General features: G+C 33.8%; 3 protein-coding genes across 4 annotated transcripts in view; 1 reads left to right on the top strand and 2 right to left on the bottom strand.

Annotated features, from left to right (window-relative positions):
* Window positions 1-23,645, bottom strand: part of RpL19 (ribosomal protein L19) — a 249,838-nt gene that overhangs the window by 98,279 nt on the left and 127,914 nt on the right. The window lies entirely within an intron of this gene.
* Window positions 2,940-8,927, top strand: LOC145305613 (uncharacterized). The gene is made up of 4 exons (XM_080147296.1): window positions 2,940-2,990; window positions 5,097-8,357; window positions 8,463-8,551; window positions 8,662-8,927. The coding sequence occupies exons 1-4, from the start codon at window positions 2,951-2,953 to the stop codon at window positions 8,791-8,793; spliced, it is 3,522 nt and encodes a 1,173-aa protein (XP_080003422.1). The 5' UTR covers window positions 2,940-2,950; the 3' UTR covers window positions 8,794-8,927.
* Window positions 14,838-16,945, bottom strand: LOC145305366 (uncharacterized). Its single transcript, XM_080146985.1, has 2 exons — window positions 16,904-16,945; window positions 14,838-16,423 (listed from the first exon to the last, which is right to left on the bottom strand). Exons 1-2 carry the CDS (start codon window positions 16,943-16,945, stop codon window positions 15,782-15,784), a joined length of 684 nt encoding a protein of 227 aa, XP_080003111.1. The 3' UTR covers window positions 14,838-15,781.

Below are 23,645 nucleotides of genomic sequence, written 5' to 3' on the forward strand. Positions count from 1 at the left end.
TGAGAGTTTATTATGGATATATAGAGGAATATGTATTTTCCTATCCCAATGACCTTGTGTCGGTTCTCAATTGGGTCTTTGAAAATCAACCAATTGTGTTGTGAATATTAACATAGCCTAGTAGCAGAAAACAATTTGCATGCAGACGAAAAAGGTCATTGGAAAAGGGGTGGGGGGGGGATGGGTAGTTATCTATATTCATCTGTACTATAGATCTGCTGTCCTATTTTTTTTTCTTTACTGAAAATTGATATAAAATAATATTAAAAATTCCAAATTTTAAAATGTACATTTACATTTTTTTGTCTTTGACTTAATGCTAATACCTACTTATTTACTTTTTATTGTTTAATTTACGTCAATTTGGGGCCTTAACTTTTTATTAAGCCTAGTACGTTTAAGAATATTTATTTTACGTCAATCAAGGCCTTGTTTATTTATTTTTTACGTCAATCAAGGCCTTATCTACGTTTTATTTACTATTTCTTTGAACTTAAGATTAAAAAGTTATAAAAGATAATAAATTAGGGAGTTTCATTAAAGAATTTTTTATAATTTAAGTTTATTCTTTCCTAATAAGAATTACAGAGTCTGTTAAAAAAAAAAAAATTAATAGCAACGAAGGAAAATGATAAATGGACAAGACCACATAATCACATAACTTCAGTATCATTATTCTAATAGACATTTGTTTAGATGGACATTTTCAGATATGTAATGTATGGGATTCAAATTTTAAATTATAAAATGAAACAAAATGAAATAAAAAATCACAAAACCTATGACCTAAATCTTAAAAAATCTAACTGAAAAATATTTGTTTGTTGGAAGTCTTTTTAAGCATCACAGCTGACGAATTATTGGCTTAAAATACAAAAACAATTGTTGGTTTTTATTTTATTAAAGTTTTTTGCAATATAATGACAGGCAATTAAATACTTCTAAAAAATAAGGATGTCTATTGTCTACATCCATAGACAAACAAACATTTACACTTGTAGAGTGTAAAAGTGTTTTTGGCATGAAGTTAAAAAATCAAAATTTATAAAATGGGTCTACGGAATTTAGGGTAAGAGTTAAAGGTTGTTTCTATATTTAAATGTTAGAGGAATCCAACATGCCTTAATTGAAGATATACATATATACTATCCATTACGGACAAACCGATTATAGAAATAAAAAAAAACTTTGTTTTCAGAAAGCATGAAATAAAAAAAAACTTTGATATTTAATTACAAACTCTTTATTATAAGAGAGATCAGATTGTATGACAAACGAAAAATAATTCTTTTATAATATCAGAACATAAATAGAAATTATTAGTTAATGAAGATTTATAAGTCAAAACAAAATTTATGTAAAGTACGTTTACTAACTTTTGAATTTTTTTGAAAAATAGCTAGTCCGTGTTTATAGTAAGTAGTAGGTGTAAAATGATCCATAGAATTTAGATATACCATCGGTTTTTTTTGTAGACCTCATATTTTTGAAGTAATTTAAGTTTTGTTTTTATTTTTAAATTAAGTTGGTTTTAAGGAACTAAATCGCAACAAAAAATAAAATTGCCATTATGAACAAAAACAGTAAGATCTTTAATTTGACACCTTATTTTTTTTATTCTGTTGAGTACTTATTAAAAAAATCTATTTTGTTGAACCCCTTGAATCAAAACTCTTTGAACTTTGGGGGCTCGTCACGAATGGGTTAAAAAAATCACAAAAGTTAGGACACGTTCTTTAATGCAAAACTGCTCTGGACATACTGTTATATAGTTACACTTTGAAGGCTCGAAAGTTTTCTCGAACAGTTTTCTAATTTTTATCAATGCATTATTGGGAAATCAATTAAAATTTGATTAGTCTAGGGTTCTGCATTTCAAAAGTTGGCTTTTTGGATCAAAGAACTAATTTATTAAATTTTCCTCCTCTGTAAATTACTTTTCCTGTAAATTGAAAAAAAATTCTTATTAAAAGCGAAGCTTTTCTATGCCTAGAGTCGGTCCGTCTGTCCGCCTGGAACGGATAACTTTTTTCGTTAATTTAGGCATGTTCTAATTTTCCTATTGATTTAAAACTTTTCATGGTTATTCCTGTTGTAGTTATGTGCGATTTAGAAATCGTAGCAACGCTATAATCATTACTAGGAAGTCCGTACGACCATTTTTAATATGATGATTGTTTTACTTTTTAACAAGTTTTTGTGTGATATAATTGATCGGATTTTTGGAATATTGATTCCTAGGACAACAGAGTACAATGTTAAAAGCGGAGTATCTCTATGATAAAGTCCTAAAGATGAAATTATGTCCTTAAACATTATCCTTTATTTAAGCAGTTTTTCAACAAATATACTTTACAATTTGTTTCGAATTTTATACATATATATTATATATCCTGATTATTCAGTGTTCAGTGTTAATGTTCGTTTGTCCTACCGTTTCAGAGCTTCGCTTGTATGGATATTATCATTCTTGTTAGTCTAAAAATAGGCTGATAACTCTCACAGGGGTTCGGGGGCGGGGAGGGGCTTGGAAACAAAACCACCAGTACTGGTGATTACATTACGTCTGTTGTGAACGAAAAAGTTCCTAGCCCACTATTATACAAACAAAATGTATAAACTGCACTTATTTATCGCAGCTTTGATGCATCGATGGCTGCGGCTGCCAATTAAAATTAAATACAATTAGTATTTATTCAATAGAATACATAGAAACCTCTATGGGCACTTGTGGGAAGAGGGAGGGGGGAGTCGACCTGCCACTTTACATTATCGTTAACCATATTGTTCCAGCGGTTAGCGAGATCATTTCACACAGACAGACAGACTCACAGACATCCTGTTACTTTAATATAAGGATAATTTATTATTGTTATTAAAGTTATTAAATCGAAAGATAAAGGAATTATAAAAAGAAAACATAATATTAGTAATAAGCAGTTCTGGAAAAATGCTTCGGCTAGAAGCATTTTTTTTCTTGTTGTCCTTAGGTAATTATATCTTAATTAGTTTTAGCGAAGCTATGCTACAAATAAAAAACCCACATTTTTTCTGTTCTCTCTATTTCATTTGCTCCTCCGATGAAATTTCTTAATATAACTTTTTGAGAAAGCAAAGTTAGTCTACAAACAACTTACTGTCAGTTAGTCTATGTGCGGCTGTTAAGGAAAAACACTATCCTCCCGGCTTCTGTTTAAGATACAAAGCTGAAAATTCCGATGTCCTGTATGCGTCCAGTATATAAATTGTTTTGTCCGTCGGTAATATTGTAATTTAATTTTATATAAGTTTAAAGTGACCTAATGTTTTTGAATTCTAAAAGAAGATATAAAGCTTATTTTATTAATGGAGATTGTTATGAACTTTTATACTTTTGTTTTGTTCGTCTGTCTGTTAATTTAATTTTAACAGGGGAAATGTAATACTCACGACTATTCCAATAAAAGATCTTATTATTTTATATAAAAAAGTAGTTAACTCCCTCCCACCACAAAAAATGGGGGGGGGGGGGACGGTAAATTTTCTTCAGTTAAGTAATTTTTTGAACGGTACTTTTAGTTACAACTCAAAACCCTCCCCCCCTCTCTTATAACCAGTATGTAAGAGGGAAGGGGGTGACCCCCCTGAAAACACTCTTATTAAAAAATATCCATAGGTGATCATCATTCCCCTCCCCTTCCAACGGAATGTCTATTAGTCCCCCCCCCCCCCGGACAAAGTGCTTTGCACGCCACTGATATTTGTTATTAGATGTAATTGAAAATGATCTCTATATTTTTCATTTTTTAAAAGCGAAGCTTTTCTATAATTACGGTCGCCCCGTACGTACGTACGTTAATTTAGGCACGTTAGAATTGTCCTATCGATTTCAAATTTTGCATGGTGACCCCTATAGTAGTTAGTTACAATTTAGAAAGCGTAGCAACTCTATAATCAATACCAAAATGTCCGTACGTCCATTTCAACATGTTGATATTTTTACTTTTTTAACAACAAATTTTTATATGATCTAATTATCCGATTGATCTGGTTTTTGGTATACTGATTTCTGAGACAACAAAGTACCATATTATAAGCGAAGCAACTCTATAATCAAGTTCTAAAATGTAAGTATGTCCTTAAACATTATCCTGCATCAAGAAATTTTTCAACAAATTTACTTACAATTTTGCTTTGACTCTTATACATTTATATTCTGATTATTCAGTTCTGAAACTGTACTAGTGTTACTGCCCTATGTCGTACCGTTTCAGAGCTTCGCTTTTATGGATGTTGTTACCCTTGTTAAATCTTTAATTTAATTTTATAAAAAAAATTCGAATTGAATTAATTTGTAATTATACATCAGAAATATATAAAATGTAAGATATACACATTTACTTAAGACAGTGGCGACCGGTAGAGGGGTGTAGAAGGGAATCAATTTCCCCCTTAAAAGCGAAATTAGGAATTCCTTACTTCCCCTTTTTTCTCTCCTAATGGCTTCAAACACCCCTGGTGAATCACTGTACACGTCACTGTTTACAGAGATAGTGAGGGAGGTTAGGGGGGAATAACACATTTTGCTTGTTAACCCTTAACGGTCAGGGGGGGGGTGGAAACGTTTAATGCCCCCCCCCCCCCTCCGATTTTTTTGGTGTGAATGATAGAGGGCTATAACTAAGTTACTTTTCAAATATGGGTGTGACACATAACTGAGATTTGGCATTTTTTTAATATCTCCATCCTGGCGGCCACAGGATGCCAGCAAACCTGGCAGGGTCATCCAGATAAAGAGGAAAAATATTTTTTTGACTTAAACAAAGCATTTTATCTTACCAAAATACAAGCTGCGTTGGCCGAAATTAATGTTTTGAATATAAGTGAGGGGGAAGGGGGGTTTATTCAAATTATGAGGGATTTTGGTTGATTTTAGTAATCACCATCCCTTCTCCCCAACCCATAGATTTGCTTCTATCAAACTAAATTGTGCTTGATTAATATTTTAAACAATGACTAGTTTAAGGTGTAGCCGGTGTACACTTTATCCTTTTTTTGAGATGGTTATTTGTTTTACCTTTCTCATAATAATTTAATAATTATAATGTTTAAATTAGGACACATAAGTGATGGGCATGATGTTGCCACTTGCCCCTGTACTATTGACGATGGGAAGCTCAGTTGCCAATCAAACACAATTACAAAATTCCCTGGAGACCTAACAAAGAATGGTTGTGATGAGATACTTGACTACTCTTCTGTATGGGAACTAGTTATAGAACATCAGCCAATCAGAGTTTTAAATGCAGATGCATTTAGAAAATTCCCCTCCTTGTTGTATATTGCAATGTCATTTAATCACATTGAAATTGTTCACAGAGGTGCATTTAATGGAGTTAACAAAGTAAGATCACTCTACCTAAAAAATAATCAGCTTCAGACTATAGAAGATGGGGCTCTAGATGAGTTGGTTAATCTCCACCGATTAGATATAAGAAATAACCCCAATATTACCTCCTACACAACTAATGCCTGGCATTTCTGCACAATGGCATCTGATAGAGAACTGGATAAAGACTCTCCAACATTTTACAAAAACTTCAAGACAAGCAAATACTCAGAGCAGTATTGTGACTCTATGACAGAATTACCTACAGATGGTTGTATTAGAACTGGAAATGGTATAATAGACTGCACCTCTATTGAAGAGTTTACATCAACACCATGTTTCATTCAAAATGAAAACTTTGATAATATCATTTTTAACTATCCAATTGATAAACAGTCTAAAATTGTTGAAAACTACTATGAAGGTGAATCAAACAGGTTCTTCCAAGAGTTTAATTCTCAAAATGGTCAAATGGAGCATGCAAAGTATATGATAGAATTAACTCTGTATGAAACTAAATATGATCTTGCAAAATTGAAACAGCTAACTAGCGATGTAACTGAATTAGTTACAATCAAAGCTGACACAGTTTACATGAGTAGTTCCATTACAATCAGTCACTACTTGGATATTCAAGCAAGAGTTGTTTCTTTAGACTTTCCCATAACTATGAATATGACTAAAGAAATGTTTACAACTAAGCCTACAGTTGAAGCCTGGGCAAACAAAGAAGAATTCTACTACATTGGTAAAGTTCTTATCAACAAAAAGTCTTTTGGTCTTGTAACAATAATACAAAATGCTGATGAAACCTTTCTATTTACTGATGATGATATTTGTTTGCCACAGGTTACAAGAGTGGAAGAGACCGGAATGGATGTTTCTACCTGGTTTGATGCAACAGCTATCAATCTTCAATATGTCTGTGCAATGACTGTAATGAAAACAAGAAAAAATACTAAACTTGTAGAAGATATGAGTCACTTTGTGCTGGATTTTGTCTATGACACAGAAATTGTTGGTAAACAATCAACTTTTATTGCAGCTCAAAAGTTTAACAGAGTTTTGGATTTGAATAAAATGAGCTCAGTGCATAATGTTCCAGCTTATTCAATTGATACAATATCTGTACTAGCAAGCCTTTTGTATGCAAGAATGTCAGATTATCTAGCAAACGAAAACAACCAAGAAATTCAGCTGGCTGAAGCAACCAATATAGCTCAAATGATGCAAACTAACTTTGAGATTGTAAAACTACAACAAAATCAATACTTTAGCCAAGAACTGATTGTCTTGGACTCAATTTGGGCTGCTGCTGATAATAATTGGCATTTTGACTTTGACCACAGAAATAGTATTGAAGATCAGATTGGTTCATCAATGGATGCAATACAGGATCAAATTTTTGAAATGCAGGAACAGGCATTAAAACAGGCTTTAAGTGAGGCTGAAATATCTCAACAACACATTGATGATGTTATTGAAGGTTACAGGAAACAAATCACAAGGCTCAATGATCTGGTGACTGCCTCGGTTCATGTTCAGACTGAGTTAATGCAAAGGTTAAAAAACAACACACAAAATTTAGAGATAGAATTTGACAAGTTTGAACATGCTGTAGAAGTTTGGAAACATAAACAAGAAGTCAGAGCTTTTTTTGCTATCTTTAAAGCAGTTTTCACATTTGGAATTGGTCTTGCAACAGGAAATCCTGAGGATCTTAACATTGGTGAAGTTATTGGAGACATTATGGAAATATTTGATCTTTTGATGGAACTTGTTAAGATCATTGAAAGCTGTCAGGATATTCAAGATATGATCAATGACTTAGATCTTGATCATTTAGCTGATATCAACCTTAACCTTGGCACCAGTTTCAAGGATAGCCTTCAAACCATGGTACAATTAAAACTCAAGGGATCTGACTTTGATGAGCTGGAGAGAACTGCAACCATCAAGCTTGATGCAATGAACCAAGCCACTGACTCTGGAATTTCTGGGGTAGATAATTGTATGATGGCAATGACCAGGGTTACAGATGTTGGAAAACAGATGATCACTGAAGCTGCAGACTTTTCAGACATAGTATTAAGACTCTCTGAAGAAAGTGACAAACTTACAGTTGCACAAGAGGACAGAGAAAGAGCTACCAAACAAATTGAAGATATTAAGAATCAATTAAAAGATTTAGAAATATTTAAGGAACAGTTTATTGCTGACAGAGAGAAAGCAAAGCAGGAATATGAAAAAGAAATTGAGGAAATGAAAGCTTCCTATGAAAATATCACTGCTGAACTGAGAGCAGAATATAAAGCAAAAATTGAACTTTCATTCAAGAACTTTCAGGACTCATTTGCATCTCTTTCAAAAAGCTATGACAGACAAATCTTTTATGTCATGTCTTCCATACATCAGAAGTTTTATGGTCTCAAAGAACATAGTATGACTCAAAGAGCTATGATACTTTCTTTATATCTTGACTATTGTGATGCTCAATACTATAACTCCTTCAAATCATGTGATGACCTAAGCTTACCATACATGTCTGATGAGCTTGAAACCCTTCTTGACAAGCTGTTTGAAATACAATGGGATAGTGTTATATCTGATGCTGAGATTCCAGGGATACCAAATGAGTTTACTGCAATATTTGATGTTGATTCTAATCCTGAGGTGCTTTTTGGAGGAGTTAAAAATTACTTTGTTGGTAATTTTAAAAGTACATATCATATTGATGTAAATATCAAAGATCTTGATATGTACAATCGCTTTGATGATTTTTGGAGAATTAGGATTGAAACAATAAAAATTCTTCTTCTGGATGCTGAATCCAACCCAATTGAAAGTGCTGGGAACACCACTGGAAAAGAAATCCAAATTAAAATTCAGTATCCAACAGTCTTTAATGATACAGACAACCATAATAATTTCCATAGTTTCCTTGCCCAAAACTACGCATGTAATTCTGATTACATAACAGATTCATCAGGTGACTTTTTTAATATATCATTGACATAAATATATTATGATCTCAAATTCAACAATAAATAAATTTTAATTTGAAATTTATGTATAATAGACATTTCATCTTTAGGCCCCAGATGGTTGAGTGAATGTAGAGTTGACATTGCCTTCAGTCAGAAGAACTACAAACCAGCACCAGATGGTATTTTTACTTTCAAGGTATATCTAATTACATACTTCATTTTATTGTACTGAAAAACACAAAGTTCCCATGATTTTTATTTATTGTTCTTTTTATGCAAAGTTTTAACTGAAGTCTTTTCTATTAGATTGAGAACCCTGAAACCTTTGACTTCGAAAGTTTGGATAAATTCCAGATCACCCTGACCGGAACAAGAATTGGGTTCAACAAGAATGCACCTAACATGACTATTACCAATTTAGCCTCCACATCCTGCTAAATATTTTGTATTCGAAATATGAAATAGATTGTTTTTATTAAAATCAGTATAAGTCAAAACATATAACATATTTAATGTATTTACATATATTTGCCAGTTTGTCTTTATTTCTATAACAAATTGTATAAGAGGTTTTTTTTTGTTTTTCCTAATTATAGATAGCTTTCTGCAGGTAGTAAAACGAAAACAATTATAAGATTAATAAGAGTTTTGTTAGCCCCAAGCGTCTTAAAGTCAGGCTAACAATTATAATTCTTTTCTAAACTTTGGGTCAGTCCATCCATCCGTCTGTAACTGATAGCTCTTATAATTTATTTAGGCATGCTAAAGTTGTCCTATCAATTTCAAAGTTAGCATAGTGATCCCTGTATTAGTTAGGTTAGATTTTTTTTTTTTTTTTGGGGGGGGGGGGTTGAAACCTTCATGACAACAAGTTTATCCTATTCATCTGATTTTTGGATTAATGATTTATAAGAAAACAATGTACAATGTTATAAGCGAAAGGCTCTATAATGAAGACCTAAAATGTATGTGTTTCCTAAAAAGGAATCCTGTATTTAAGAAATTTTGTACAATTGTACAGACATTCCACAAGTTTCAAGCTTCTTCTTTAATTAGGTCCGTCTGTAAGAGATGACTCTTATCGTTGTCCTATCAATTTTAAATTTTACATGGTGATTCCTGTAAAAGATGGGCAAATTTTAGAAAGTGTTTTGGACCAAGCCATTCTATTTACTCTAACTATTTTTGTCGTGCACCTGACATAGCACCAATACGAACTATTTTTAACGTCTTTAGTTATGATGTGGTGTCGGGCCAATATTTAAACCTATCACCTTCACGATATCAAGTGGATGAACTAAGTGTTACGAAATTACAAAATAGAACTGCTGATAACTGGTATTAATCTCAAAGTTTTTTAATATTTGTGGAAAATTTTATGTAATAGGATGTTATACATGAGTTTTTATTATGGCTGATAACTGGTAATAATCGAGCGGATATTAATCGGTTTACAGCCATACTGGAATACTGGTTTCTAGGACAACACTATAAGCGAAGCATCTCTATAGTCAAGTCTTAATATGTAAGTAAGTTCTTTGAGAGTACATTTATATTCTGCTTATGAAGCTCTGACAATCTACAAGTATTATTTTTTTTGTCCTTGAGGCCTCCAAGGGCACGTTAAATGTTTTTTATTCAATCTATGTCAATATCTTTAACCTTCCAAGGACCTATGAGAAACTACCCTGTAAAGGAGAACCATATGTGTTCAGTGGTTAGCAGGATATATTTAATATTTAATATTGACTAAAAGAATATCTTTTTCTTTAATTTCATTGGGATATGGCAAAAATATTAAAATCTACGCATTGAAGCTATAAAACATAAAAATCTTTTGACAAAAATGATTTATTTCATGTTGATGCCAATAACAGACGACCATGTAAATTATAGGAAAGGATTTAAATTGGTCAGGGGAATGTTTATAAGAAAATCATGTTTCTGAGGTGTAGCTGACAGACGTACATTTAAATTTCTAAAGTAGCTTCAATACTAAACAAGGATGACAATATTCATCAAAGCGGAGCTCTAAAATCAAAAGGAAGGATAAACCAACATTACATCTTGTAGAGTATCAGAACTTAATTATCAGAACAATAATTTCGAAGTCTAAACGAAATTGTACATAAATTTGATGCAAAATTGCGTAAATATAGGATACAGTAAAAGGACATGCTTTCATTTTTAGGATTTGATTATAAAGAGGCCTATCTTATAATATTGTATCATGTTTTTCTAAAAATCATTGTTCCAAAAATCAAATGAATAGGATAATCATATCATACAATATCAAAATGAATGTTATCAAAATGTTAACATTCAGCATGTTTTAAACAATTATAGAGTTGCTACGCTTTTTAAGTTGTTTTAAATAGAGCTACCCGTTAAGCTTAAATAATTCTGCAGCTTAGAATTGGTTAGATATAGAAAATTCTATTAAACATGCACTATGGTACATTCTTCAACATTCATAAAAGCGAACCTCTAAAATTAGTTATGACAAAAGAATATAAACACTTGTAGATTGCAAGAACTTAATAAGCAGAATATTAATTTTTAATTTTAAACAAAATTGTTGATAATTGTGATGACCAATTCCTTAAGTGCAGGAGATTGTTTAAAAACTTTCTGGTTACGATTATAAAGTTGCTTCACTTTCTAAATCTTACTCAACTGTTAAAAAAATGACCTTGTAAAGTTTGATGTCGATAAGGCAATTCTAACATGCTCAAATTAACAATAAGTGCTAACCTTTATGTATAGAAGGATGGAAGTACGAATAGATCCTAATTGTAGAAAAGCTTTGCTTTAAAAAAAGTAGCTGTTCTGTGTTAAATAAAAAACGCAGATAGAAAATAAATTTATTGTATAACAACCAAATTAATTTAATTAAAGTAAATTACAAAGGAAAAGTTACTAGCATTGGTATCGGTTATTTATTCTTGGTTTGTTGAAGTATCCAGGTGATGGATGTATGATTCAGAAAAGGGGGAAGAGGGGGAGGTAGATCAGTAGGTAAACTTAGGTAGGAATAGCTTCAAGAATTGGTTTGTGATATGTTACAATGGCTAATTGTATTTGGAAGCATGGGAGTTTGGGGGATGAATTGGATTCAATGTAGGAGTGGATTGTTCTGTTATGTCCAATTGGAGGTTAGCAGGAACAAAGTTGATGGATTTGATGAGTGTATCAGTTTGAAATTAGTTTCTGTCTGTAGTGATGCATTTAGAGTGTTTTGATGATGTATTGCACGATCATATTTTTGGGACGCACTTCATCGCCCAGGGGAATACTAGTACTGGAAACATTCTCTACAGTGATTTTTGTTCCGCTGGTCTGGATGTTTGCTTTACCCTCTAAAACAAGGAAGTCTACTGCACCTTTACCATGATTATCACTATTATCAACATGATTTCTCCTTCCACTGCCATCACTTCCGTATACATATATATTGTGTTTGTGGCCAGCATCTGTATGTTTGTGCCCAGGGTCATTGATGCCGTGCTTGTGCTGGCCCATCATGTGATCCTGGTAGGTCCAAGAAGTAAAACCATCTCCTCCACGCAGAAATCTTCCAGCTTTATTTAAGTCTGGTGAATATTGACCAGCCATGGGACCTTCAAGAATATGTTGACCATCACACATCTGCCATCCCTCTGGAAGTTTAATAGTAGAGAGAAACTGTCCGCTCCATGCATCTATAGATCCAACTGGAAGCATCTTTAGTATCTTTGAATCTAATTCATTTAAGCTAACTACAAGATCATCTAGCTTTGTTGATATGGCTTCATCACTGGTTTTCAAATTTGCTATTTCTTGATGGATGTTAGCATCTTCTCCCACTAAGTTGTTTATCTTGCTTATAAAATTAGAATTTGCATTGTCTTGAATTTTCCTATTATTGTCTATCAAGATAGCATTCTCTTCTACATCAGTTGTCAGTTGTTCAACATCACTGAACAGTTGGGCAATATCCTCATCAATGATATCATTCAGGCGTTTATTTTCAGCTCTCAAATAACTCAACTCCTCTAGTACATCCTGAATACTCAAAAACTGAAATGGATTGAACTCCAGAGTTGCTTTCAAAAGTTTTTCTGTTTCTCTATTAAATGCAATTTGTTGGTGTTCATCTTGAAGGTTAAAATCTTTTTTGGCCCAGCTATCAATAAATACACCTGTAAGATTCTTTTTAACACCAAACATTTCTTGAAGACCAGGGCAGGAGGTACTTCTTGAAGTACTGGGGGATATTGACGTCCCTCCCCTTACCAGTCACCCTTCCTTCCAGGGATATGGAAGGTTTGCGTAGGACTAACTATCCTACCTGTAAAAATCCCCACAGTTAGCGAAAACACCCACAGAACCTCAAACACTTATGGCTTTCACACAGCCAGAGGTGTACATGAAATAAGAACTGTTGGAACTGATGCTCAGTTTACTGAGAATATGAAAGATGATGGTCAAATCCGAAAGGAAGCTATCAACTTGATGACAGGACCAATAAGTTCTAAGCAAAGCTGTAAGATAGGAACCTGGAATGTTAGAACAATGTATGAGTCAACTAAAACAGCCCAAGTAGTTAAAGAAATGACAAGTTACAATATTGGAATACTTGGAATTGCGGAATGTAGATGGACAGGACAAGGACAAACTACAACCAAAGATGGCCACCTAATACTTTATTCTGGTCATGAAAGCCAACATATGTATGGTGTTGCTATAATTATTCAAAAACGACATGTCAATTCACTAATAGACTGGAAACCTATATCAGACAGAATAATTAAGGCTAGATTCCAATCAAGGCATTGCAAGTTGACTATTATCCAATGCTACGCCCCAACAAATGACAAAGATGGAGAAGTAAAACAAGAGTTTTATGATCAACTGCAATCAATCAGAAACTCAGTACCCAAACATGACATGTGCCTAGTTCTTGGAGATATGAATGCTAAAGTAGGAACTGACAGGACTGGAGTGGAGAACGCAATGGGACACTTTGGTATAGGTACAAGAAATGAAAATGGAGAACTTTTAATTGAATTCTGTTTAAATAATGATATGGTTGTAGGAGGTACACTATTCCAACACAAAAACATTCACAAATATACCTGGACAACGCCTGATGGACAAACAAGAAACATGATTGACCACATTATGATCAATAGAAAATGGGTCAAGTCAATGCAAGACTGTAGGAGTTACAGAGGAGCCGACATATTTAGTGACCATGAACTAGTTGTCAGTAAGATTAAATTAAAGCTGAAGCGTACTGGCCATGATAAAAAGAGTGAGATTGGTAGACAATATGATTCTTCAAGATTAAAGGACCCTGTGATAAAGAATGAATTTGTCTTAAAACTCAGAAATAGATTTCAAGTCTTAGAGGACCTAAATGACGAGACTGAGATCACATGGACTTCAATTAAAGAAAACTTTCAATCTACTGCTAAGGAAATCCTAGGACACAAGAAACCAGAGAAAAAGGACTGGATCTCTGAAGAAACATGGATCAAAATAGAAGAGAGAAAGAAGCTCAAAAACAAAATCCATAATGCTCAACATTTGGCTGACATGAGCAATTTAAGAGCTGAATATACTGCTAAAGACAAAGAAGTCAAAAAGTGCACAAGGAAAGACAAGAGAGATTACATTGACAATCTGGCTGAAAAGGCCCAAAGAGCAGCTGACTTTGGTAACATGAAAACAGTATACAACATAACCAAGCAATTAAGTGGCAAATATAGCAAAAAGAGTGGTGAAACTATCAGGGCTAAAGATGGTAAATTACTCACTACAGAAAAAGAAGTTGCTGAAAGGTGGAAATCACATTTTGAAGAAGTGTTGAACAGACCTGAACCAGAAATTACTGCTGAACCAGAACCAGGACATGAAATAGACATAGACACACGACCACCAACTATTCAAGAAGTTAAAGCTGCTATACATAGTCTAAAGAATGACAAAGCACCAGGACCTGACTTGATAACTGCCGAAATGCTTAAGGCAGACATAGATCTTTCTGCTAGGACTCTAACTGATCTCTTTGATAAAATTTGGAGGCAAGAAAAGATACCAATGGACTGGTCTAAAGGTATAATCATAAAACTACCTAAGAAGGGAGATTTGAACAATTGTGATAATTGGAGAGGAATTATGCTGCTTTCTATCCCAAGCAAGGTCCTATGTAAAGTTATTTTAAACAGAATTGATGAGAAAATTGACAATAAACTAAGAGAAGAACAAGCTGGATTCCGTGCTGGAAAGGGCTGTGTTGACCAAATTTTCACCCTTAGGACGGTTATTGAACAATGTGTTGAATTTAACAAGCCACTCCATGTAAATTTTGTTGATTTCTCTAAGGCCTTTGACTCCATACACAGACAAACACTTTGGAAAATACTAAGAAGTTATGGTATACCTGAAAAGATGATAATTATGATAACTAAATTCTATGACAATTTCCAAGCCTGTGTTTCAGTTGGAAACAATAAGACATCTGATTTCTTTAGAATAAGCACTGGAGTTAGACAGGGATGCATTTTATCACCTATTCTATTTATATTGGTCATTGACTGGGTGATGAAGAAAACCACAGAGGACAAAAAACGTGGTCTCCAGCTGGGCATACTAGGACACCTAGAGGATCTGGACTTTGCTGATGACCTGGCACTGATTTCAGAAACAATCAAACATCTACAAGCTAAAACAGATAGACTAGTCAAATATGCAGGACAAGTCGGGCTCTTTGTCAATGTCAAGAAGACCGAAATTATGAATATACCTACAAACCCTGATCAAAATATAACAATAAATGGTGAACAATTGAAACAAAGCAACAAATTCACCTATCTGGGGAGTGTTATCAGCAGCGAAAATGGCTCAAAAGCTGATATTAAGACCAGGATTGATAAGGCTAGGGTTGCTTTCAACAGTCTACACAACGTTTGGAATTCAAAGAAACTTGCTCTGAAAACAAAAATCAGACTTTACAACAGTAATGTGAAATCAGTTCTTCTTTATGGAGCGGAATGCTGGAGAACTGTGAAAACTGAAACAAATCAACTTAATGCATTTCACAATAGCTGCCTAAGAAGAATTTGCAAAATATTCTGGCCAAACAAAATATCAAACATTGAGCTGCATGCTAAGACGAAGTGCAATAGTATTGAAGCAGAAGTGAAATATAAAAGACTAAGGTGGCTAGGACATGTGCTCAGAATGGAACAAAATAGGTTTCCAAAAAAGTGCTTAAAATGGAACCCCACCACTGGTAAACGTAAACGGGGACAACCAAAAATGACCTGGAGGCGGAGCACTGAAAAGGACCTCTTTGATTTGGAATTAACATGGGGAGAAGCTGAAGCACTTGCCAAAAAAAGAAATTCATGGAGGAACAAGGTGTCCGTATTCTCTGGACTCAACAGTCAAAAAGAGAGATGCGCCTGATGATGATGATTTCTTGAAGACCCTCATTATAGTTTTTAAGCTTCCACTCTTCTGTTTTTCCAGTGCTGTTCCGCATCATAACAGAATGATCATCACATGCCCAATGAGTAAACTCCAGTATGACATTGTCCCAAAATCCCTCACCAAATAGAGCCACCATCTCTCTTATCATTTGTTGAAGAGCTGTATCTAAGCGATCAACCTCACCATTAAAAGAAAGAAGAAATACATTAGTGGTATTGACAGTATTTTTTAGAAAACCAACCATTTGATCAATGAGTTCTGAATCATTATGATCAGAATCACCAAAACCTGGAGTGTCTACAACAGTAACAGGAATTCCAGTGCCAAGAAAACTTCCCACACCATATGTAGTCTCTTTAGTACAAGAATCCACTCCATTACAAACCTCAAATAGACAGTCCTCACTGTCAGGTTCACATCCAAGAAGTACATTAGCCACACTAGACTTACCCACTCCAGTAGAGCCTAGAATCACAATTCTAGGCTCCGGAAGAGTTATGTTGTCCTCCTTCAATAGAAAGCATCTACTGTGCGGGCAGTAAGCAGCAGAATGAAACCTGCTATTAATGCTATGTTTGTCATTTTCAAACTAGAAAATGTATCCACTTCAATGTCTTTTATTATTTATACAAAACTTATCTCTCAGAAATTGTGTTATACAATGATATAATTCTCTAAAATGAAATAAAGATTTATTGAATTTAACAAACTGCATAACACAAGAAAGAAAATATATGTCTTATTGACAACTTAAAGATTAATATCTTACTAAATGCTATCTGATCGGGCTCTTCTCTTTAAGGAATAAACTTACTAGTCACATGATAGTTTAAAACAATTTTTCTGAGGTATACCAAAACATATTCATAAATCTGCTATTCTGAAATGAAAATGAAACTTTAATATAAAAGGATAAATTGCAGTGTCATGTACTGCTTCTCTTTTCATATATGACACTCCTTTCCTATAAAAATTATTATTTTATTAGAATGGGATGGTAGTTATTCTTCTCACATAAAGAGTGTCCTATAGCACACCATGCTGTTATTGGTTAAATCCAGTTCAATACCTCCTTATAGATTTTGTAAATGATTGGCAAATACTGTCGCATTTAACATCACGCAACCTTGACTGAGATGTCCTAAGTTTGAATGGAGGAATATTTAAAGGAAGTTAGAAGCCACTGTTTTAATCAAGTAAAGCTAAAGAGAGAGAAAATAAAAATATATGAGTAGATGTAACCCCTACATAAAAGTAAAAGGATGTGGGAAAGGTCAATGAAATGTATATAACTATTATTTATGGGAAGGTCTTAAGAAATGGCCTGTAGAAGAATATGACCTACCTTATATAGTCTTCCCTTTTTAAACTAAAATTAAAAATTGAGGGTCCGCCCCCACCCTTCCCTAGCGTCAACTGAAGTGCCGCTACAGACCTTTAGTACAAGGTTGGTATTTATGCCAGTAAAACATACCTTTCAATTTTTTTTCAAAATCAAAATTATAGGAATATTCAAATTTAGAAAATTCAAATATTTGTATCTTGAAACTGTCTATTATGTTCTCAGAAAAACCGAATCTTATGAAAGGAAAGTAAATAACTGATAAGAATAAGTAAAAATAAGGATGAAAACATCCCTAAGTAGCGAAGCATAAAAAATTATATATCATCATCATCATCAGGCACATCTCTCTATTTGACTATGAAGTCCAGAGCATACGGACACCTGTTCCTCCATGAATTCCTGTCTTTTGCAAGTGCTTCAGCTTCTCCCCATGTCAATTCATGTCTTTTCAGTGCTGTGACTCCAGGTCGTTTTTGGTCGCCCCTGTCTACGTTTACCAGTGGTAAGGTTCCATCTTAAGCACTTTTTTGGAAACCTATTTTTTTCCATTCTGAGCACATGTCCTAGCCACCTTAGCCTTTTATATTTCACTTCTGCTTCAATACTATTGCAATTGGTCTTTTGCAATTGGTATATTGATAATTTCAGTCTTCTTAACATTTACAAAAAAAACGACTTATCCAGAATATTTGACTAGTCTATCTGTCTTAGCTTGTAAATGTTTTATAGTTTCTGAAATCAGTGCCAGGTCATCAGCAAAGTCCAGATCTTCTAGGTGTCCTAGTATGCCCAGCTGGAGACCACGTTTTTTTCCTCTGTGGTTTTCTTCATCACCCAGTCAATGACCAATATAAATAGAATAGATGATAAAATGCATCCCTGTCTAACTCCAGTGCTTATTTTGAAGAAATCAGATGTCTTATTGTTTCCAACCGAAACACAGGCTTGGAAGTAGTCATAAAATTTAGTTATCATAATTATCATCTTTTCAGGAATACCATAACTTCTTAGTATTTTACAGAGTGTTTGTCTGTGTAGGGAGTCATAAGAATACGTATAAATGTATAAGAATACGGACAAAGAATTACTTGTCAAAATCTAGAATATTAGATAAAATCACGAAACCTTTCTAACATAATTTTAATATCTTTAGTATCGAATCTACTCTATAATTTGATGTCCGTCTGTCCATATGTCTGTCCGTATGTATGAAACTTTTGGGAGAATGTGATTTTCTCTGCTCCTATAAAAGATAGAAGTTTGTACTTTTTGACAACATTTCCATCATTAAGGAGCATAATTAACTATAAAACATCCATTACGATTGGACTCATTTTTAGCAGGTTTTGGGCTATTTTTATATTTTTCACATTTTTTCCATATCTTTTTTGTTTATGGTCCAATTTTCAAAATTTTTTTAGTTAAGAGTATTAAAATTAAATTACCCATCGATTTAAGAAAACATCCATGACAGTTAGACTGCCTTTCTGCAGATTTTTGGCTTTTTTCATATCTTTTACTTATTTCCCCATGTCTGTGCGGGTAGATTGCAATTATCCACCTTGTAGTATTAGGACAACAGAACAGGATAGTTATAGAGCAGCTGTAGCAATAAAATCTACCTGTATCTGTAGATGGGTTAGATCAAAGATCCCTCTTCACAGTTCAGTCTCTTCTCTTCTAGGATAGGGTCTCCGCCAGTAAGGGGCAATTGTGCATAAATGTAAAGGGTAGAGTTCTGTAGCGGGAGGAATTTATGGGGATACCTTAATATGATCAGATTAGATTTTTTAGAGAGACTGAAATCTAAACTGAACCTATCTTAAGCTAGGCTCTAATCAACCCTCCAATAAGTGTAAACATTATTACTATATTGGTACAATGACAGCATAAGTGTATTTAGAGAACGGCTGCCTACCTGGGGACCTGCTATTCGGGTGTGGCCAGCCTAGTTCTCTAGAGAGCCGGCAGACATTATAATTAAGTGAGCAGTGAGCTGCAGGCAACACTTCTGTTCTTTTCTGGTAACCAGTAAGTGTACATACATTAGTGCACATCACAATATCTCTGGTGTTTTTGGTCCGATTTTCAAAAAATTTTGGATATCAGTTTCAAAAAAATTGTTCGTATTGTTCTGAGCATAAAGTATGTGATTTACTTTTACCGTCGGTCTATCAGTCATCATAGAAATAAAAATGATGTTTCTTGATTATTTTCTCCAATAAATATATTCTAGATTTTAACAAATAATCCTTAAATCTACTTGTACGTATTTTCATCCACGATTTTTTTATGCTTCGCTACTTATGGATGTTGTCATCCTTGTTTTCTTTCAAATACAAATATTTATTGGGACAAAACAACATAAACATTTAATATCAACATTTATAAATAATAATTACATTGCATCAAAAATTTAGTAACCAATATTTTGTATTATGACTGAGAGACTGACGGTAAAACAACGTTAAATTATTTCAATACTGGCACCCAAAAAAATTTGATTATGAACACCAAAGATATGAGGAAAACGTTAAAAATATAAAAATAGCCAAAAACCTGCTGAAAGACAGTCCGACCGCCATTGATGTTTTCTTGAAATGAAGGAATATTTAATTTTGATATCCTTAATTACAAAAGAAAATCGGACTATAAATACCAAAGATGTGGAGAAATATGTGAAAAATATAAAAATAGCTAAAAACCTACCTTAAAGCAGTCTGGCCGCCAAGGATGACTTATTTCAAATTATAAAGTAATTTCGCTACTAAAAATGAAGTAAACTTTTTATGCTGTATGAAAGTAATAGATGTAATAACTTTTTACTCTTAATTAATGAATTAAACAAAACTCTTTAATTATCTTTTATTGGTGTCCACTGTCCATCCATGTGCATGATAAATAAAACAGAATGATTGAAAGAATGTTGTACAAAGTAGGACGTATATTTTGCAAAGTGCCTAGATAAGTTAGCAAGGTCTCATATTTGCAATGAAGCAGGCAGGCTGGAAAGATTACGTACAAATGTAACAAGAACAGAACTATACAAAGCTCATCAATCTTACAAGTTATATGTAATATTTGCAATATAGACAAAAAGATTTGATGTATAAATTTTATATTAGAAATATTGACTTCAATTGGTATCTTCAATATTCAAGATTTAATAGGTATACTTCTGAAGTATAAAAGCTTCTATATCAGTGGTCTTTATGGACTTTTGATCACCCTACATGTTCATATTGATAACTATAATTGTCACTAAAATAAAACTTAAGTATTCTATCATCTTAGTAAATGTCAGGAAAGAGCACGCACAAGCTCAACAACTTATATGTTTAATCAATGGGTTGTTGGCCAAGATTCTCAACAGCCGTCCACTTGCTGTACAAACGGCTTGTTCAGATATGGAAGCTAAAAACGCAGGGGTACAGATTCATTACCACTGCACTGTGTTCAAGGAGATGTAGTCCCCACCTTCGTTGGAGACCTTGGAACTCTATATAAGTATTATATTATGTATATTGGATATAATGACCTAAGTGGAATGCAGACGGATGTATCACTAATGTATAGAAGCTTTGCTTATGTTGAATAAATAACAGGATCAAGTCCAGTATACAGATGTATTTACAAGCTCAGTTCACAAGTAACTAACTAACAATATTTATAGGGTGCATTACATAGGTGCAGAAACATATATATATATATACAAAATAAGTTTATGGATAGGTTACTAGCATTACAAATAGTTTTATACAAAACATATCCCTGCTCCTAGAGGCAGGGAGGGGAATCTCAGTTTATTCATCAGTCCCCTAAATCAAAATTATTAGAATATTACAGAAAATCATTATACTGATATAGCCAAGATGGTTCCATTTGGAATTTAGCCCACACGGGATTCAACCCACGGAATTCAGCCCAGCGGGATTCAACCCAACGGTATTCAGCCCTCACGGGATTCAACCCACGGTATTCAGTCCATACGGGACTCAACCCACGGAATTCAGTCCATACGGGACTCAACCCACGGAATTCAGTCCATACGGGACTCAACCCACGGAATTCAGTCCATACGGGACTCAACCCATGGAATTCAGTCCATACGGGACTCAACCCACGTAATTCAGTCCACACGGGATTCAACCCAATATATAGATAAAATTCTTAGTTTATTTTTTTTTATATTTGAGAACAAAATTTTAGAAAATAATTATTTTTCTCGTACCGTACCAAAAAGCTATCAGAGCTCCAATATTTCAAAATGAAAATTTGTCTTATTTTTAGATCATTAAGTATTATGATGTCTGTTTGTTTGTCTGTCTATATGTTTGTACTACAGGATCTCGCTAACTACTAAACCGATATGGTGCTCCTATTCAGGGTAGTTTCTTATAGGTACTGGGAAGGTTTACAACTATTTTGGGGGAGGGTACCATCACACTACCAGGAAAAAATTTCCTTAGAAAAAAAATTAAACATCACCCCAAAATTAAAAATGTGATTTACTCGCCCTGGCCCTCCACACCCAATAAAAATCACCCTACCCCCCAAAAAATTATTTTAATTCAGTTCTTCTTTTTCCAGTACCTATTGTTTAGTATTTTTTGTAATAACTTCATAATTACATTCTCATTAAGATTATGTGACATAAAAAGTTAGTCATAAAAATTATACCCATGAATAATTGTAATAAAAAGCACTTTTGTAAAAAAACATTTTTCATAAGAGGTAAGTTTTTATGACAAATACATTTATTGCAAGTGTACATATGATAAGCATTTTAAAGACGATTATTTTTAAGACAAATTTAACCTGCGTACCATGGCTCAACATGTAGCGCATCTGCTTGTCATCATGGAGGTAATAGGTTCGAATCTTGGCCAGACACTGCGCGAAAACTGAAGACGTTAAATGGTTCCTACTGCAGCTATGCCAGGTATGCAACATGTAAAGTTAGAGTATGATTTCCTTGGCTCGTAAACAGGCGTAACTCATTACCATAGGACTTTCTGGCAGGTAGTTGGTTGCTGGATAGATGTCACTTAAATTGGAAAGAATTGGTTCCCCGTAATTATCCAAGGTTCAACAAGAAGCGCATCTGCTTGTCATTAGGGAGGTAATAGGTTCGAATCTCGGCCAGACACTGCGTTATAACTGAAGACATTAAATGGTTCCTACTACTGCTATGGCAGGTGTGCAACATGTAAAGTTGGAGTAGGAGGATTTCCTTAACTCATAAACAGGCGTAACTCATTACCATAAAACTTTCAGGCAGGTAGTTCAATAAAAAAAGTTGGTTGCTGGATAGATGTCACTTAAACTAATACAGAAAAGGAAAGAATTGGTTCCCCAAGGTTCAACAAGTAGCGCATCTGATTGTCATCAGGGATGTAATAGGTTCGAATCTCGCGCAGACACTGCGCTATAACTGAAGACATTAAATGGTTCCTAGGTGCTAGGTGTGCAACATGAACAGGCGCAAAGGAAAGATATAATTCCCCTTAGTTATCCAGGGTTGTTGGACCTTGAGTTAATGTCATAGAAACCCTCGACCGTGGCTCAACATGTAGCGCATCGGCTCGTCGTCTGGGAGTTGATAGGCTTTGTACTGCATCATAACTAAAGATGTTGAAATAAATTCCTACTGCTAAAAAACTTGTATAAAACTTTGGGTACCAGTATAAAACTTTGGGTATCAGAATAAATTTTTGTCTATTAGTATAAAACTTTGGGTACCAGTATAAAACTTTGGGTACCAGAATAAATTTTTGGCTATTAGTATAAAATTTTGGGTACTAGTATAAAACTTTGGGTACCAGTATAAAACTTTGGGTACCAATATAAAATTTGGGTACCAGTATAAAACTTTGGGTACTCGTATAAAACTTAAGGTACCAGTATAAAACTTTGGATACCAATATTAAAACAAAATTTTAGGTATTAGTATAAAATTTTGGGTACCAGTATAAAACTTTGGGTACCAGTATAAAACTTTGGGTACCAGTATAAAACTTTGGGTACCAGTATAAAATTTGGGTACCAGTATAAAATTTGGGTAACTGTATAAAACTTTGGGTACCAGTATAAAACTTTGGGTACCAGTATAAAATTTGGGTACCTGTATAAAACTTTGGGTACCAGTAAAAAACTTTGGGTACCAGTATAAATTTTTAGTACCAGTATAAAACTTTTGGTACCAGTTTAAAACTTTGGGTACCAGTATAAAACTTTGGGTACCAGTATAAAACTTTGGGTTCTAGTATAAAACTTTGGGTACCAGTAAAAAACTTTGGGTACCAGTATAAATTTTTAGTACCAGTATAAAACTTTGGGTACCAGTTTAAAACTTTGGGTACCAGTATAAAACTTTGGGTACCAGTATAAAACTTTGGGTTCTAGTATAAAACTTTTGGTACAAGTATAAAACTTTGGGTACCAGAATAAAATTTGAGTACTAGTA

This window comes from Acartia tonsa, chromosome 14, assembly GCF_053477335.1.
Source record: "Acartia tonsa isolate MP-2025a chromosome 14, ASM5347733v1, whole genome shotgun sequence".
Lineage (NCBI taxonomy): Eukaryota > Metazoa > Arthropoda > Copepoda > Calanoida > Acartiidae > Acartia > Acartia tonsa.

What these genes read in the sequence shown, in the direction of transcription:
- LOC145305366 (XM_080146985.1), bottom strand. Translation starts at nt 16,945, where the DNA reads ATGCGACAGTATTTGCCAATCATTTACAAAATCTATAAGGAG. An exon ending in TTTACAAAATCTATAAGGAG is followed by an intron (nt 16,424 to 16,903) that starts GTATTGAACTGG and finishes TACATTTTCTAG; the next exon opens with TTTGAAAATGACAAACATAG.
- LOC145305613 (XM_080147296.1), top strand. Translation starts at nt 2,951, where the DNA reads ATGCTTCGGCTAGAAGCATTTTTTTTCTTGTTGTCCTTAG. An exon ending in TTTTTTCTTGTTGTCCTTAG is followed by an intron (nt 2,991 to 5,096) that starts GTAATTATATCT and finishes TGTTTAAATTAG; the next exon opens with GACACATAAGTGATGGGCAT. An exon ending in ATGGTATTTTTACTTTCAAG is followed by an intron (nt 8,552 to 8,661) that starts GTATATCTAATT and finishes CTTTTCTATTAG; the next exon opens with ATTGAGAACCCTGAAACCTT.